Source organism: Leptidea sinapis, chromosome 1 (assembly GCF_905404315.1).
Source record: "Leptidea sinapis chromosome 1, ilLepSina1.1, whole genome shotgun sequence".
In the NCBI taxonomy this organism is placed as follows: Eukaryota; Metazoa; Arthropoda; class Insecta; order Lepidoptera; family Pieridae; genus Leptidea; species Leptidea sinapis.
Genome location: NC_066265.1, coordinates 28,502,482 through 28,518,945, shown reverse-complemented (window position 1 = coordinate 28,518,945; position 16,464 = coordinate 28,502,482). Strand labels below are relative to the sequence as shown.

Here is a 16,464-nt window from a genome sequence, read left to right as displayed (position 1 = left end):
AAATTAAAAAAAATACGCAACTTCCGCAAAAATTGTAAAAGGCATCCTTGAAGCTGTGTTGCAAAAAGTCTTTCCGTCGATAATATAATGTATTTCTAATTTATAGAAGCTCAAAAAGATTCCATTTTCCATTTAGCAGCCTTCAATCAAGATGAGATTTTTAATTAAGTAGCAGATTAAATATGGCGTCTTGCAAATGCACCAATTAAGTCTACGGAGAAATAAGAAGTTAAACGTGGATCTCTGTAGAACTAATCTGTTTCATTAGTTAAGTATCTTGATGGCGAAATCTAGAGCTCTTATAAAACTTGTACAAAGGAGCAGCAAGTAAAAGTAGCCGTATTTTTATTTAAATACTGCCATTTGCCGCATGACTTTGTCTTTGCATGTCTTAGATACGTAGTTGCAGCTTGAATATAATTCATCGTGGCTCTCCAACCTAATTTAGATTGTGTTGGCACATGAACACTTGTATGGATTGGTGTATATGTTAGATATATTTCAGATTACCTAAGTCACCGATACAAAGAATATCAAAACCTAGTTGGCTTCAAATAAAAACAAATATAGTGGCTACAAAACTGGAAGTTTTGGAAGGAATACTCACTGGTCAGGAGCACACCTCTTTTGCCAATTCACACGTCACTAATATTTAATGTTTTGGTAATCATTTATAACTTCTGGTAGACTTAGCACTATAACTTGAACGTACACAGTTGTCCAGGCGATTGGTCGATCTTAGACCTTAGATTTCTATACTTTTCGTGAGCGTCGATGCGGTTCCGCACGCGGCCATTAAGAGTTATATTTTTGACAGTTCGCCAGATGGCACACATCACGGATGTGCATGTAAGGAGGGAAAGTTTGAAATGGATTTAATTTACGGCTTTCAGGACAAGTATAAAGGATTGTTCTGAAGCCGCAACAGATATATTTATATAAAATAACTAGCTGACCCGATAGACGTTGTTCTGTGCATAGTAAATAAAATACTGTTTTTTATGAATTTGTCAGTAATATATCAAAACATCAAGAAATATTTAGTAACATATAGTCCCTGTCAGTGACGTTCTATAAATATAGAACGTCATTGGTCCCTGCTGTTATAATGAAATTGTTTCACAACAGAACTGTCAAATCATGAGTAAATAAATTCTGTCACAGAAAATATGTCCATACTAAACAAATATTGGAAATAAAAATAATAAAGGGTCCCTAATCGAAATAAAAACTATCCTTTCTCTCAAGTTGGACTAAACTGCACGTCGTAAAGTAATCCCTATTAACATCCTTTGATTAGTTTAGGAGTTCACTGGAAACAAAACTTAAGGCACTGGATTTATATATATTACTCGCTGACCCGACAAACGTTGTTCTGTACATAGTAAATAAAATAGTGTTTTTTATGTATTTGTCAATATTTTTCACAATGTTGTTATAATGAAATTGTTTCACAGCAGAACTGTCAAATCGTGAGTGAATAAATTCTCTCATAGAAAATATGGCCATACTATACAAATATTGGCCTGTGTCCCAAATCGAAATAAAAACTATCCTATCTCTCAAGTTGAACTAAAGTGCACTCCATGAAGTAATCCCTAATAAAATCCGTTCATTAGTTTAGGAGTTCACTGGAAACAAACATCAGGACACTGGATTTATATTTATTAAGATAAAGAGCTGAATTCAGGACTTTAACTTAAAATGAATCAAACATTTGTTATTTTTTATGATTTTATAAAATAATTATGAAACTTACGAAACTAGACTGTCCTTTATTGCCTCTGTATGGTTTATTCCACAGTCAGATGTTGAGACTGTGGTATTGTTATAAGAGCTCTGTGATCTCTTCGGGTTGTTTGGGGACACTAACCTCGTCTTTATCCATATTTATAACCGCACTTACCATGAGGTAATTTAAAATGTCAGACTTGATTCTTCGCACAGGATGCCAGCTTGATTATGGGTACCAACACGGCGCCTATTTGTGCCGTGAAGCAGTAATGTGTAAGCATTATTGTATTTCGGTCTGAAGGGCGCCGTAGCTAATGAAATTTCTTGGCAAATGACATTTAACATCTTATCTCAAGGTGATAATAAAAATAATTGTGGTGCCGCTCAGAATTTTTGGGTTTTTCAAGAATCTTGAGTGGCACTGCTTTGTAATGGGCAAGGCGTTTCAGTTGCAATCAACTGAACGTCCTGCTCCTCTCATCCCTTATTTTCAAATAGAAAAATTAATTGATGAAAGTCACTGATGCACTTTTTGCTACGAGCTGACCTAGAAGTAGAGCTACTATTTTTATTAACTTCATTTTTAAATTTGTAGAAACTTCTTTTGAATAACACTCATTAATTACAAAATGATTACACTTTCCCGAAGTGCCAGTTAAGCTTAGCATATCATAATACAGTGTATAGAGATGGCGGTGATCAGACGAACTGCATTCCTTCTCTGTGCTCTTTTATAAGAACTCGCAACTTGTTCCCTATGATGTTAATTACTTACTTCAAGCCATAGCTTGCACAAATAAAATGTATAAATAGTAGATTTTACAACGAGTGCACAAAATAAATCATTTTTATCCAAGACTTTTAGCAGCCCGAGCCGAAGTCGAGGGCTGATAGTAATGTCGAGGATAAAAAGGTTTGGAGGACGAGTTATAAACTCTGCTTTTCATTTCGATTGCGAGGAAATAAAACAGTAGTATAACATCTATGTTATACTACTTCTAAAAAATGTTCACATTTTTAACAATTTTAGCAAATTTGAAGAAATTAATAAACGCACGAAAAAACAAGACCTGTTTTCCGCCGCTTTTTTTTAAATCTTACGACGTGATATTAGGCTTGGGCTCCAGACCTATACAGCCTACTATTGAATTAATTTGGTAATATAAATATTTTTTTTAATTAATTAAATAACCAACTGTAGTTTACTTTAAATTTTAATATCTTTTATGTGTTATAAAACACATGAAGCAAATAAATTAGAGTATTAGTATATTAAAAAATAACAAATTCTATCTCTGAAATTTTTATTGTGTTTGGCTGTATGGCTCATGTTCTTTGCCTTAATATAGATACATTTATGAGTAGACCCTTTTGTGCACTTGTGCACAAAAATCGAGTTTGTGCAGCCTATATCGTGCACAAATAAGCATTTTCAGAGCATAAGAAGTGAAAGTGTTAATTTTATACACAATTATTGAACAAAACAAGTGGCCAGTGACTTTATTTGTACGTTCCTTTCACGCCTGTTTCCGATAATATAATAATAAAAGCCTTTTATTCAGACAAAAAGTAATCCTAATTAAAGATTAAAAATATATGACACCTATCTAAATACTTTATTGTCTGTGTGCTCCTGGGAAAAGGCCTCCAATGTTCTTCTCCACTCTTCTTTATTTGCAGTTGCAGCCTAGTCCTGGTTCTTCCAGCCATTTTCACTATTTCATTTGCCTACCTCAATTTTCTTGAAACTTCTGGGGTACCAAGTAGTGACAGTTTTGTTCCATTTATCAGGTGTCCAACTCATTTTAATTTTAGACTCTTTATAGCATAAGCAGCATCGGCTACTCTTGTTTTCAAGAATAAATAAATGCCTTGGCAAGCATGAGGAAAAGATCAGTTCCGATAATTTTGATAGTAACATACATATGGTATACATTGAAAATGTAGATATAATTGAAAAATTAATTTAAATCTTTGTAATAGGTGTGGCTGTGGCCAGTTATAAAACAAATCTAATTCTGGTTTTTGATTAAAAGGACCTGCAAACCTTTGAAGACTTCCCCAAGGGCTCTGTAACTGTAAGTTAGATATATTGATAAATTGATGATTGAATGAACTCGATCGGGAGAACAATAACCGAACACCCGTTACACTAACTAGGCCTTAGTCACGGTTGCTCGGACTGCGGACTGCGGCGTGCAGAGGCTGTTTACTCCATTCTCCTCTCATGTGTGAGGGTACTGCTTGGACGAAATGTTTGCTCAAATCATTCATTCGGATATATTCGCTATTTCACCTGAAGCGAATCAGTTATTTGATTTAGATATTTGTAGACTTCCTATTAAGGTGTTGACGGATCAAATATGTTGCTTTTTCGATTCAGTGACGGGAGAAAAAGGGTTCAGGTAGCGTTTTCTATTCAGTATTTTATTTTAGTATAGCTGACGTCAAATTCTTTATTATTTTAAAAATTTTGGATTACTTTATTAGTTAGATTGTAGAGCTCACCTGACATTAGGACTCAGCTGATGAAAGATCTAATTGATTAGCTGGGCTCATTTATCATAGAATGAGGAGTTTGCAGCTGCAAAATTGCACCTTCACAAGACACGTAATTTACTTGGATTTTATCTTGACCATCTGTGGCGTTTTTGCAAAGTACGATTTCAAGGAACTTTCTGCCACGGAATACCTTCGCGGTGTTTTCAGGATCACAGTGGTATGGGTTGCCTGCTAAAAAAAAACTTAGTGTTAGGACTCTGCTGGTGAAAGGGGTGCTGCTAATTGCGTCGTAGAGTTTCTTGCTACTTCTTCTCATTAGCTCAACCCTTTACGAAATGGCGGTAGAATCAATAAGAAAAATATTTTTTTGACATTCATTAGTGTCATTTCCGTGACCAACATGAATAAAGTGATTTTGATTTGATTTGAACTCACTTGACATAATAACTCACTAATAAACAACACAACCGATGACAAGATTAACATGATGGATATGCTCACCCGGTTCTAGGTTTTATTTAGTCGTGAATTTGAAAACTTTGTTATTACCTGTTTGAATAATTGTTTTATAAATGACAGATTACTGAGAATCTTATGTTGTCTGAAACAAACGCATGTTTTACCAGTGGGAGGCTCCTTTGCACAGGATGAGGGCTAGATTATGGGTACCACAACGGCGCCTATTTCTGCCATGAAGCAGCAATAAGTAAGCATTATTGTATTTCGGTCTGAAGGGTGCCGTAGCTAGTAAAATTACTGGGCAAATGAGACTAAACATCTCATCTCAAGGTGACGAGAACAATTGTAGTGCCATGCTTGTAATTTTTGAGTTTTCAAGAATCCTGAATAGTCAGAGCGTTTCAATTTCCATCAGGTGATCGTCCTGCTCGTCACGTCCCTTACATCATTTAAAAAAATGTATTATTTACGTGGTCATAGACTTGCCGATGCTTTATTCTTTCTGGAATTAGATAATTAGTAGATTACAAAAACTACTTAAGTGTAAGCTAGACTTTAAAATATAAACGTATGAAGGTGAATAAAATCAAACTAACAATCACAATGTGACCAACATATATTACAATTACACATTCCCGCAAAGTTCCGCTGTTAACTACAGATTACATAAACACAACAAGAAGTTACGTTAAGTAATAACAAACATTTATAATTAATGCAAAACCAACCGTAATTATAAGCTTAATGAGTTTATTATGCAAGTCTCATGTATGCCGAAACTTACATCACATCCTTGAGAGACGTGTCACGATACGGTGGCAGTAAGTATTTGAGTATACAAGATTAGAATTGTAATGAATCTTGCAAACTGAATGACTTCAATGTTCCCTCTATCTACTTACAATATTAGCATATTTTAATTTTGACAACCAAAACAACAGTGCGTCTGCTAAAAATCCCGTAGGAGTTCTAGGAGTAGGAGTGCCCAGTGTTTAATAGGACTTAAAAAGACATAGAATGCATAAACGTCAATAATTTTCTAAAAATGGATTAATTTAGAATTTTTTTGATGCCATTTCAAATACGGAGCACGAAACTCTCACAGCATTCTTTTTTGCGTTCTTTTAATAATAAATATAATCATAAACTAGTTCCAGGCTGTCCGATCACTTAGATATTCGGCTGTGGAGTAGTAGGATTTACGACAGAGCCATTTTTTAATAAAACATTTAAATTTATTTATAGATAATGCATGGACAGTAGCTGGGACTTTATTATAAAAGTGAAAATATTTACCCTTAAAGCTATTATGTTTCTTATGCTTCATACTCAGTAGACAGTGTTCTACTATGACTGATGTTAAGAGTACATTATTTTTTGATAAGATAGTAATTATTTCTCATTTTATTGGACTGTCATCCTCACCAGACTCTTCTTATCATGTCCAATGTCCAAGTAAAAACCTTACAGAACATAGTTTATTTCGAATCTGTTTTACATGGTTGAAAAAAAGGTTTTACCTATCAAAAAATCTGCAAGAATTCTTGTGGAAAATGTCAACTCTCTATTTGTAAGCCACAAGCGAGGGCGATATAATATGGTACGCTACCTGACACACCTAGATGTTGAACACTACCATTCACTAGTTTCTACAAAGTTATAAACGTAAAGCACTTAACCGCTTAAATATATTATATTATGTATGCATAAACTATACTGCCCAAATAGCTAGACAAAATGAAAACAAAAATTGCCATTGAAATAAAAATAAAATCCTACTAAGATTGTTTTACCTGTGAGCGTTAGAAAAACAATAGGAATCTTGTTCAATCCCTGCTAACCCACGACATCACCAACGTTAGAAGCATAACTTTTTTGTTTTTATAGAAAAGGAGAACAAACGAACGTACGGGTCACCTGGTGTTAAGTAATCGCCGCCGCCCACATTCTCTTGCAACACCAGAAGAATCACAGGAGCATTGCAGTCCTTTAAGGAAGGTGAACACGCTTTTTTTGAAGGTATCCATGTCGTATCGTCCCAGAAACACCGCACAAGGAAGCTCATTCCATAGCTTTGTAGTACGTGCAAGAAAGGTCTTTGAAAATCGCACTGTGGAGAATCCCCACACATCCAGATGGTGGGGATGATATTCTAATTAGTGACGTTTCGTGCGAGGGTGGAATCCGGCATCAGGAATCAGGTGAAACAGCTCTTCGGAACCCTTCCCGTGATAAATGCAGTAGAAGACACACACTGAAGCGATAACTAATAACAACTCGTTTATTCTTATTAAATTCATCATTAAATCGCTCTATCTACAAACTTGAGCCACACGCGAAATATAACTCAAAGAAAAATTATTTATTGGTAAAATTTGTTTACGAGGAATTTTCCCTTTTGAATGGGGAGCGATAACCGAGGGCTCTTATGATCGGCATGCTAATTTCGATTCCTGAAGAATTTACACACGCTCAAGCAATGATAGACTTTATTTGCGTCAACATAAGGTTGGGAATTGAGTAATTATTGATCGGAAATCATATAGAAAGCGGTGTTTTATTCATATGTCATTATGGTTTCTTTCGAACAGTTATACCTACTTGTAATGTATGTACTGTCGACTTAATTGCGAGATTGCGAGAATATTCTTTTATATATTACTAGCTGACTGTAATAAAATGATAAGGATAAATATCGTATTTGTGTAAACAGCTTTTACATTACCGCTTTATAATTGCCAACTTTTTAAAGTATTAAAATTGATATAGTATGCTATCTTTAATAGATAGACATATGCCATTCCGGACTTTTCTGTAGACCTATATAAGGTTCACAATTCCACCATACATTATTTTTTTATATTTCAAAGGGCTTAGACTGTGTTTTCATAGAAAGCTCCTAGGCGGCTTATATTTTCCGCCATCTCCAACAAATTTCGTTAATGTATACAATAACTTAACAAACTATATACTATAACCTTCCTCGAGTATTACGCTATCCATTGGTGAAAACAGAATGAAAACCGATGCAGTAGTTTTTGAGCTTATCGCAAACAGACAGACAGACAGACGCGGTGGAGGACTTTGTTTTATAATATGTAGTGATTTTTCTGAACTACAAACACATTTAACAAAAAAAACTAACTCCCCAAATTCACCTATTTCCTCGCATAAAGGTTCTTCATGACATAGTCCGTCTCCTTCAGTATGACACCAAATTCACACAAATTATCTTGCCCCAAGTTAAGCATATATAGCCTGTGTTATGGGTTACAAGACAATGATATATTTAATACAATATACTTATTTAAACATACATAAATTCATATAAACATACATAAATACATTTAATACGGAAACAAACATCCATATTCATCATATAAATGCTTGCAGCTACCGGGTTTCGAACCCGGGACCTCTTGCTTAGTAGGTAGGATCGCTAACCACTCGGCTATACAGGTCGTCGTTATAAATGTTAGAAGTGCTTATTCCTTGGGGCACGACTGTTGCCCATATTTTTACTATACAAACATTACATACATTGCAACGTACGATAGCGACGCTCGCAAATGTGTTTATGGAAGAGCTTCTTTAGTCATACATACTGAAATACACCATTTTCGCATTGTATCACTTCCCACGTTCTGATTAATACTAAATCACTACTTACTCGCAAGTACTATAGAACACATCTGTATCTGAGTGTGTGTCATTTGTATGTAATACATTCTTATTATACTTATAGATTTTTTATTGAACTGAAAACTTTTTTAGCATCGTTGTGATTTGAAAGTCGACGTAACGAAAAAGAGCGACAGTAAAAAGAGACAGACACATAAAAAACCATAATATTTAAAGTGGGAGAGAATGAGATAGGAAGCATTATACTGTGTTTTGGTACCAGGCGATCATACTTGAAGAAGAGATTGTTATATATATGATACGAGTATACCTTAATATATCCTGACGTAACGTGCACGACGTATTACTACATAGACACCAGGAGATTATAATTATGGTCGCGCTCATAGTAATGTCTAACAGAGCGGTTGAAATCATGTGTCATCCTAGCAACATGTACCAGGACTTCATATCCACTTTAGAGGTTCATGCACAGTGCAAAATTATTAATATAAATTACCTATTACATTCGATTTTCATGCTTAATTTATCCTATTGTAATTTATAAATTTTAGATTATCACCACAAAAAGGCACAACTGAATGCTATTTACCCTCTTTACAATGAGGTGATGGTGATGTACGGAGGGGATGTTTTCAATCCAATTCTGTATGTTATTTCGTTTTTCAAGATTTGCCTAAATTGCCATCCCTTTTGATATAATATTTAAGTTTAAACTTTATTCTCACTTAGACGTATTGTTACTTACATGTGAAATAACAATTAATTTAATTTCTCATGCAATTCATTTAATTCTTGAGCGTTATTTAACCCTAGCAAAAGAAAAGCCGAACTAGAATAATTTGAATGCTGAACAAGATTTCAATATTTGACTCTGTAATATTTGTTGACAGACAACTGCTTGCGCCGAATCTGCGTCAGACGATTTACCTGCCCAATGGAGCTGAAAGTGAAATCAGAACGGTGAGTTACATACTATACTATTATATATTCACAGTTATGTTTTTTTATTCACTCTTTATGTTATATATTCATACAGACTTTTGAAATACGCCATCACATATATTATTTACCAGTAGATGGCTCTTTTGCGCCGGATGCCGGCTTGGGATAATCTATTAGGGTACTACAACGGGACCTATTTCTGCCGTGAAGCAGTAATGTGTAAGCATTACTGTGTTTCGGCCTGACGGGCGCCGTAGCTAGTGAAATTACTGGGCAAATGAGACTTGACAACTCATGTCTCAAGGTGAGCGCACTTGTAGTACCGCTCAGAATTTTTGGGTTTTTCAATAATCCTGAGTGGCACTGCATTGTAATGGGCAGGACGTATCAATTACCAACAGCTGAATGTCCTGCTCGTCTCATCCCTTATTTTAAAAAAATTAACGTGTATTTAGATACAAGATTTGTGTATCGATATAAAATAAATTTCATTTTGTGTGTATTTATTGTATTTGTGAGATTTTTCGTCCTTGCTTAGAATTTCTGACTGTATTGGTTGTGAAGTTAGGCAGTTCTGTTTCTGACTGTATTGGTTGTGAAGTCAGGCAGTTAGGTTTTGATTGTGGATTGAATTACTTTAATAAAATTTGCACGCATAATAAATCTACATCAAGACTCCATTGGATTCTACTTTAAAATCGAGAATTACTTGTGGAAGGTTCAAAAAAATAAATTTAACAAAAAAACAACCGACTTCAATATTTATCTATATATATCAATATCTATTCCAAAACAATAGATATAATATGCACTAAAAAGTATAAAAATAATTATTGCTTATCTAATCGAAATCTAGTTACGATTATTGTTATTTTTGGAATCCGTGTCCTTCCGCCGCGACCCGCTCTCGCCATTCGCCTTCTCACGACTCAAGCTCCTATTTTAAAACTAAATGAAGATCTTTTGAGAATATGCTCTTGGTCTTTTAAAAATAGTCTCTTACTCAATCGTCTACTCTTACAAATTGTCGCCCTCCGTATGTGTAACACTTAAGTGTGAAGTAAGAATGACCCTATAGAATTAATTAAATTGTAATTATGTTATTAATTTAATTGTGAATTATAGAATTAATTAGATTGTATAAAAATACGCAATTATTTTTATACAAAAATAACAAACAAAAAAACATACCAACGAATTGAGAACCTCCTCCTTTTTTGAAGTCGATAAATAAATGAATTATCTCGTTACTACTGAAAATCAGTGTTGGGTTATATACCCTGTGGTTATAACCAACTAATATGCTGAGTAGCAAACCTTTTTGGGACAAAACACTGCTACCTTATTATGTTGATATAGAATAAGCCTTACTTTAGTTTTTACTCGTAATGTATGTTAGTTTTAATTAGATTCGGCATATTATTGTAATTTTTTAAATAAGTTTTTCATATTATTTGTTATTATATTTTGTAAATGTTCACGTCTATTTGTAGTGTTTGTTCCAAATAAAGATATGCTTACTTACTTACAGTAGCAAACGGCTACCCTACCGCGAACAGGGCGCTACCATCTTATTGCAAATATTTAAATCTAATTTAGAAGATATTCCCGCCTCAGCTTCCGTCCAACGATCGACAACTTATAATTGCTCGATACTCGATAAGTTTCCAATGAAACAGAGTTGCGAGAGTACGCTTCCGGCCTGTTTGTCTTAACTGTCAAATTATATTTAATAGCTTTTGTTGCTGAATCTAATTCCATGTTTTACTTTACGAGATCAATATTTGCAGCTGTTGATTGGACATTTATAAATAACTGTTAAGCGAGATATTTTAATTAGATATCTAGGAATATACGTCAAAACAAATATACATACAGAAAAGGCTACAGATGTTTGGAACATTCCCAACTCGTGGTCACACCAGTTTGTCACACCAATTTTGTTTTGTTTAATTGTGTGACTACGAGTAATTTTTTTCCTAGTCGTCACACCAAGGGTTTTACTACACCCTGTTGGTAATTGAGTTATAATATATTATAATTATAATTGATGTGTCAATTTCTATTCTCATGATCTCGACATTCTCGATAGTTTAGAATGGACGGATGGATGGAACGGAAAATGTTATTTTCCTCGACACAACGGGTTTTACTGCACCTTAATTAAAGTAGTATTTCCGTAAAATGGCCTAAAGATATATTATAAATAAGATTCGTTATTTATAAGATTCGTTTGCGTATTAATAATCAATATATCTTTTTAAATTTTCTCTATTTCCTTGGGCTTTTTTAATGTTGAAGGCAAATTTGCCTTGATTTGAGAGCCTCCGTCCATAATCATTCGTTATCTAAACTATCGAGAATGTCGAGATCATGAGAATAGAAATTGACACATCACTTATAATAGCAATTACCAACAGGGTGTAACTCTTGGTGTGACGACGAGGAAAAAAATTACTCGTAGTCACACTGGTGTGACCACTACATGGCAATAACTATGTATAATAAAATTCCTGACGACTATAAAAGCAGTACTTTTAATAAATTTAAAAGGAGAACTCATGAGTTGCTCATAAACAAATGCTATTGTAATATTTCAGTATTCTATAATGATAATCTCATCTTAATTTAAGGGCTACCTAACGGTTAAGGATATTTTAAAGTTATTGACAATAATTTGTTTTGGACTTGTATAAATTGTATGTATTACTTAACTTTTTAATCCTATTTTGTTTCTGTTTATTTCATTAAATAAATTAATGTAATATTCAAACACCAGTTACACTGATAAAATGTATAAGGCTCATCATAAATTGTTTTCGATCTATTGTAACTGCATTTTGTTGAATAAATAAAATATCATTCATTCATTAAGTGTCTTTTAGGCAAAATAACGTTTTTTAATAAATGCATTTTAATTTACACCCAACATTGAGCTTATATCATAATCTATTATTAAACAGTTATTTTTATTTCTATCTGTCATACAGACAGTTCGTTTTTCGAAATGGCTGACTCATTTTAATTCGGACTTTTACTGGCAGATAAGTTATGCTGTAGAGTATTACTTAAACTACCCTCATTAACAAAAAAAATCGTATAGCGTATCACGCATACAAATTATAGATTCTAACAATGGTCAAATTGAAACTTACATAAGAATTGTTGTAATTCTTTTGATAAAATATTTACGGTAAACATCTGTTCGGATAGTGTAGTCTCTTCACCAGCTGGCGCGCTCTATTTCCATGGAAATACATGATTTAAATTGTGGAACTATCGTTTACATGCCATAATATCATTTCCAATACAATAGAGATCATAATTTCTGCTCCTATATGTTTGTAAATGGTCTTGATTTCTATTATTGCTTTAGCCTATTAAAACAATTCATTTTTTTCATAAATGTGACAAGTGCTCTGGAAGCGCTAGTCATGAGTTGCAATTGTTCATCTTTTATTAATTCAATATAAATATTAAATAAATAAATATTGACACACGTTTACACAAATTATCTAGCCCCAAACTTGGCTGGGTACAATACAAACATCCATATTCATCATATAAATGTTTGTACCTACCGGAATTCGAACCCGGGATCCCTAGCTATGAATAAGCTCTAAATTATTCAATACATATTATTTACCTAAAAAGTTTCGAAGTAGTTTCGAATGCTTACAAGATGATAAAGAAACAACAGACGAGCAAAAAAAGAAGGACTCCGCGCCGTGATATTAACAAGTGAAGTACCTTTATGCTAGTGTGTGTGCGGTTACGGGGGATACCAGTTACACATTTTTTTCCCCTTAAATCCTTAATCATATACGGCCACAAATACTTTTATAGTATCATTATTACATTTTCACAACGACCGACGGCATTTTCAAAATATTTTATTGCGACGCAAACTGATCTGTCACAGACGATAGCAAATCTCATAATGGCGGCCGATCGCTTTGTATTAGTGTAAGTGTGTGCGTGGGGCTATGTATTTACACGTTTACCGGCTTGCTTTAGTGCTTCACTGTTATGTAAGGTGACACGGAGTCCTTCTTTTTATACTGGTCCGTGAAAGAAACAAACATAATATTTTTTTAAGCTATTGCTATTTATTCCTCCAGAGAGTGAAACAGAGAGAGCGAGGCTCTGACAATGTTTCGAGTGCTCTGTGACAATCCTTAATTTAACGTTAACTTTAGCTGAAAGCGAGTGTAAATATAAAACTGTTCTCGACCTGATATTTGCCAAGTGTTTTTTGTGAGTTTTAAGTTTCAATGGTACTTTTAGAATTTAAAATGAAAATTTCGTCTTTTTTGATCTACTTTGTTAGTTTTACGTAAACGATGTTTTTAGTTTGGAATTTAGGTATGTTAAAGTGGTTATTGTTGAAAACTGAAGCTTGGTAGCCATATATACCAGTAGGAGGCTCCTTTGCACAGGATGCCGGCTACACTATGGGTACAAATACGGCGCCTATTTCTGCGGTGAAGCAGTAGATAATGTGTAAGCATTAATGTGTTACGGTCCAAAGGGCGCCGTAGCTAGTGAAATTACTAGGCAAATGACATCTTATGTCTCAAGGTGACGAGCGCTGTTTTAGTGCCACTCAGAATTTTTGGGCATTTCAAGATTCATGAGCGGCGCTGCATTGTTAAGGGCGGGGCGTATCAATTACCATCAGCTGAACTTCCTGCTCGTCTCGACCCTTATTTTTATTTAAAAAAAAATCACGGCGTCTACGGTTTGATTGGTCGTTCTAATCATCATTGTTTCATATGCTTATACGCTTTCTTAACAATTTGTTATGTTTTTAAAATGATAGCCCTCACTTCTAGGATTAATACACAAATAAAATATGAAAACATAATTTATGAACGATGCGGGATTCGAACCCACGACCTCTCGCATTCCGTGCGAGTGCTCTTCCAACTGAGCTAACCGTACGAAAGACGTATCGTCATAAAATGTTGTATGTTTCAACTCTCAGGTTGTGGCTTCATCTACAGGATCCACTTTACAGTTGATAACCTGCTCAACCCCAGTATTTTCATACTAGGAAATTGATTTGAGATGTCGCTCTTGCAAATCTAAACAATTATGTTTTGAAAGTATAACCTCAATATAACCCTCAATTCTAGGATTTATACAGTAATAAAATTTATTCGTGTATTAACACTCTTGTTGCAATGATCGAATATCGTCTCGTTGTTCACATATGCGACCAACCAGCGTAAACAACGGTAAAATCTTATTTGAATAATTTCTTTCATTTTCTCTCTTCATCTTTCATTTTAGAGTCCGTAGTGGAACATGAGTATATTGATTGTATTAAAATATTCTAAGACTCGCGCCTTTTGTTTTGTCTCTATTTCCGCCTTCCAATGAAGAGGGATTAACGACTTCGGAGGCACTGTAAGAAATTGTGTGAAGAATAAGTAAGACTACACTCATATTACATAAGCGAAAGCGAGTTAGACATGACATTCACAGTAGATGAAGGTTATTGTTACTTACTGTCAATATATAAGTAGGTATGTTATTTTTAAGTGATATCCTTCACTTCTAGGATTAAATAAATAAATTTAATTTGTACCGAAACCGTCCGAGCGCTCTTACCAAATGAGCCAACCGCCCGAGTGACGCATCGAACGTGAATCTTGCTATGTCTTGTTCAACCACTTATTTTCCACATCGATGCCGATTTGACATGCAGTTAGCTCTTGGGCGTCACGGATTATCCTGTCAAAATTGGGAGACAGTAATAATGGCAGGGCATTTGCCGATTTTAATCTACCTGCTGTTTAAGAGTTCTGATGGAATGACCCTGGCGGCACGCACGCACGGGGAAGGATGCTGGTATAGGATGTGAGAAGTCTCAGTGAGACTTACATCTTTGTACTATTTGGTGTCGAGACACTTGGCCCGTGGGGCCCAGAGTCGCGGAGAATGTAAAAAGTACTATCTTTATACCTTACCTACCTAATATGTGAATGTTTTTTGTCTTTGACATTCTACATTTACACAACTGGGAAGAGACTGACCCCCATGTCACGGGCTATCCTAGTTTGGGGGTCGAGGGTAATTTTAAGCAGAATTGTATTTTGTTTTTTAATTTTTTTTTTTATTAATATGCACCTAAATAGGGTTACCAGAAACCCAAGAGCTGGCAGCTAGCTATCCAACGCGTGAATGCTGCCAGTATCATTGGTGCACTTATTTGTAATAATAGTTTTAATTTAATCAAAGTATTGTAAATATAGTTATAAGCACTGTTTTGTTTGAATAAATCAAGTATACAGACTAAGTTTTCTCTGTAAATAATTGAATAAAATAAACAGTAAACAAATATTTAGGTTCGCTTTGTCCAGTAAAATGACTCTGACCGACAAAATACCTTAATAATAAGAAACAGTTTTGTAAATCTGCAAATTTTTAAGAATATCTGATGACGTAGCGTTATCATCAGCTGTTGGCTGTATATACCACACTCCAGTGATAGTCGCTTTATGAAATTACGCAAGGCATTCAAGTAACTAATATGAAGAAGTAGGGGTCGGTCGCACGCTGGCAGCTTACTTCAGTTGCAAATTACATTGCAAGCTGTAGCTTGTGTGTATATAATATGTATATTGCACATTAAACAAAATATGAAACATGATTCATATAAGAGACGTAATGATTTTCACAACGAAGCCACGTATTATGTGTTTGCCGGAAAGATACGCCTGATTAAATTGAAATTTGATTCTAGCGAATTTCTCATCCACACACTATGTCTAGCATGTGGCGGTGTGATGGTCGGGTTGCTTATTGCTTATTATAACCCTCACTTTTAAGATTTTATTTGTGTATTAATCCTAGAAGTGAGGGTTATCACTTTAAAAACATAACATATTGTTTAGATTTACAAGAGCGACATCTCAAGTCAATTTCCTAATATGCAAATATTGGGGTTGAGCAGGTTATCAACTGTAAAGTAGATCCTGTAGATGAAGCCACAGCCTGAGAGTTGAACAAAGCAAACAGAATTTAATAACGAAGCGGTACTGGAATGGTTAGCTCAGTTGGTTAGAGCACCGGCACGGAACGCCGGAGGTCGTGGGTTTGAAACCCGCATCGTTCATAAAATTTTGTTTTTCAAATTTTATTTGTGTATTAATCCTAGAAGTGAGGGTTATCACT

General features: G+C 34.6%; 1 protein-coding gene across 1 annotated transcript in view; it reads left to right on the top strand.

Moving 5' to 3' along the window:
- The window catches only part of LOC126965582 (disintegrin and metalloproteinase domain-containing protein 33), a 358,284-nt gene that overhangs the window by 246,670 nt on the left and 95,150 nt on the right, over positions 1-16,464 (top strand). Inside the window, exon 6 of the mRNA XM_050809220.1 lies at positions 9,231-9,300. Within this exon, the coding sequence (XP_050665177.1) occupies positions 9,231-9,300 (70 nt within the window). The remainder of the gene's footprint in view (positions 1-9,230; positions 9,301-16,464) is intronic.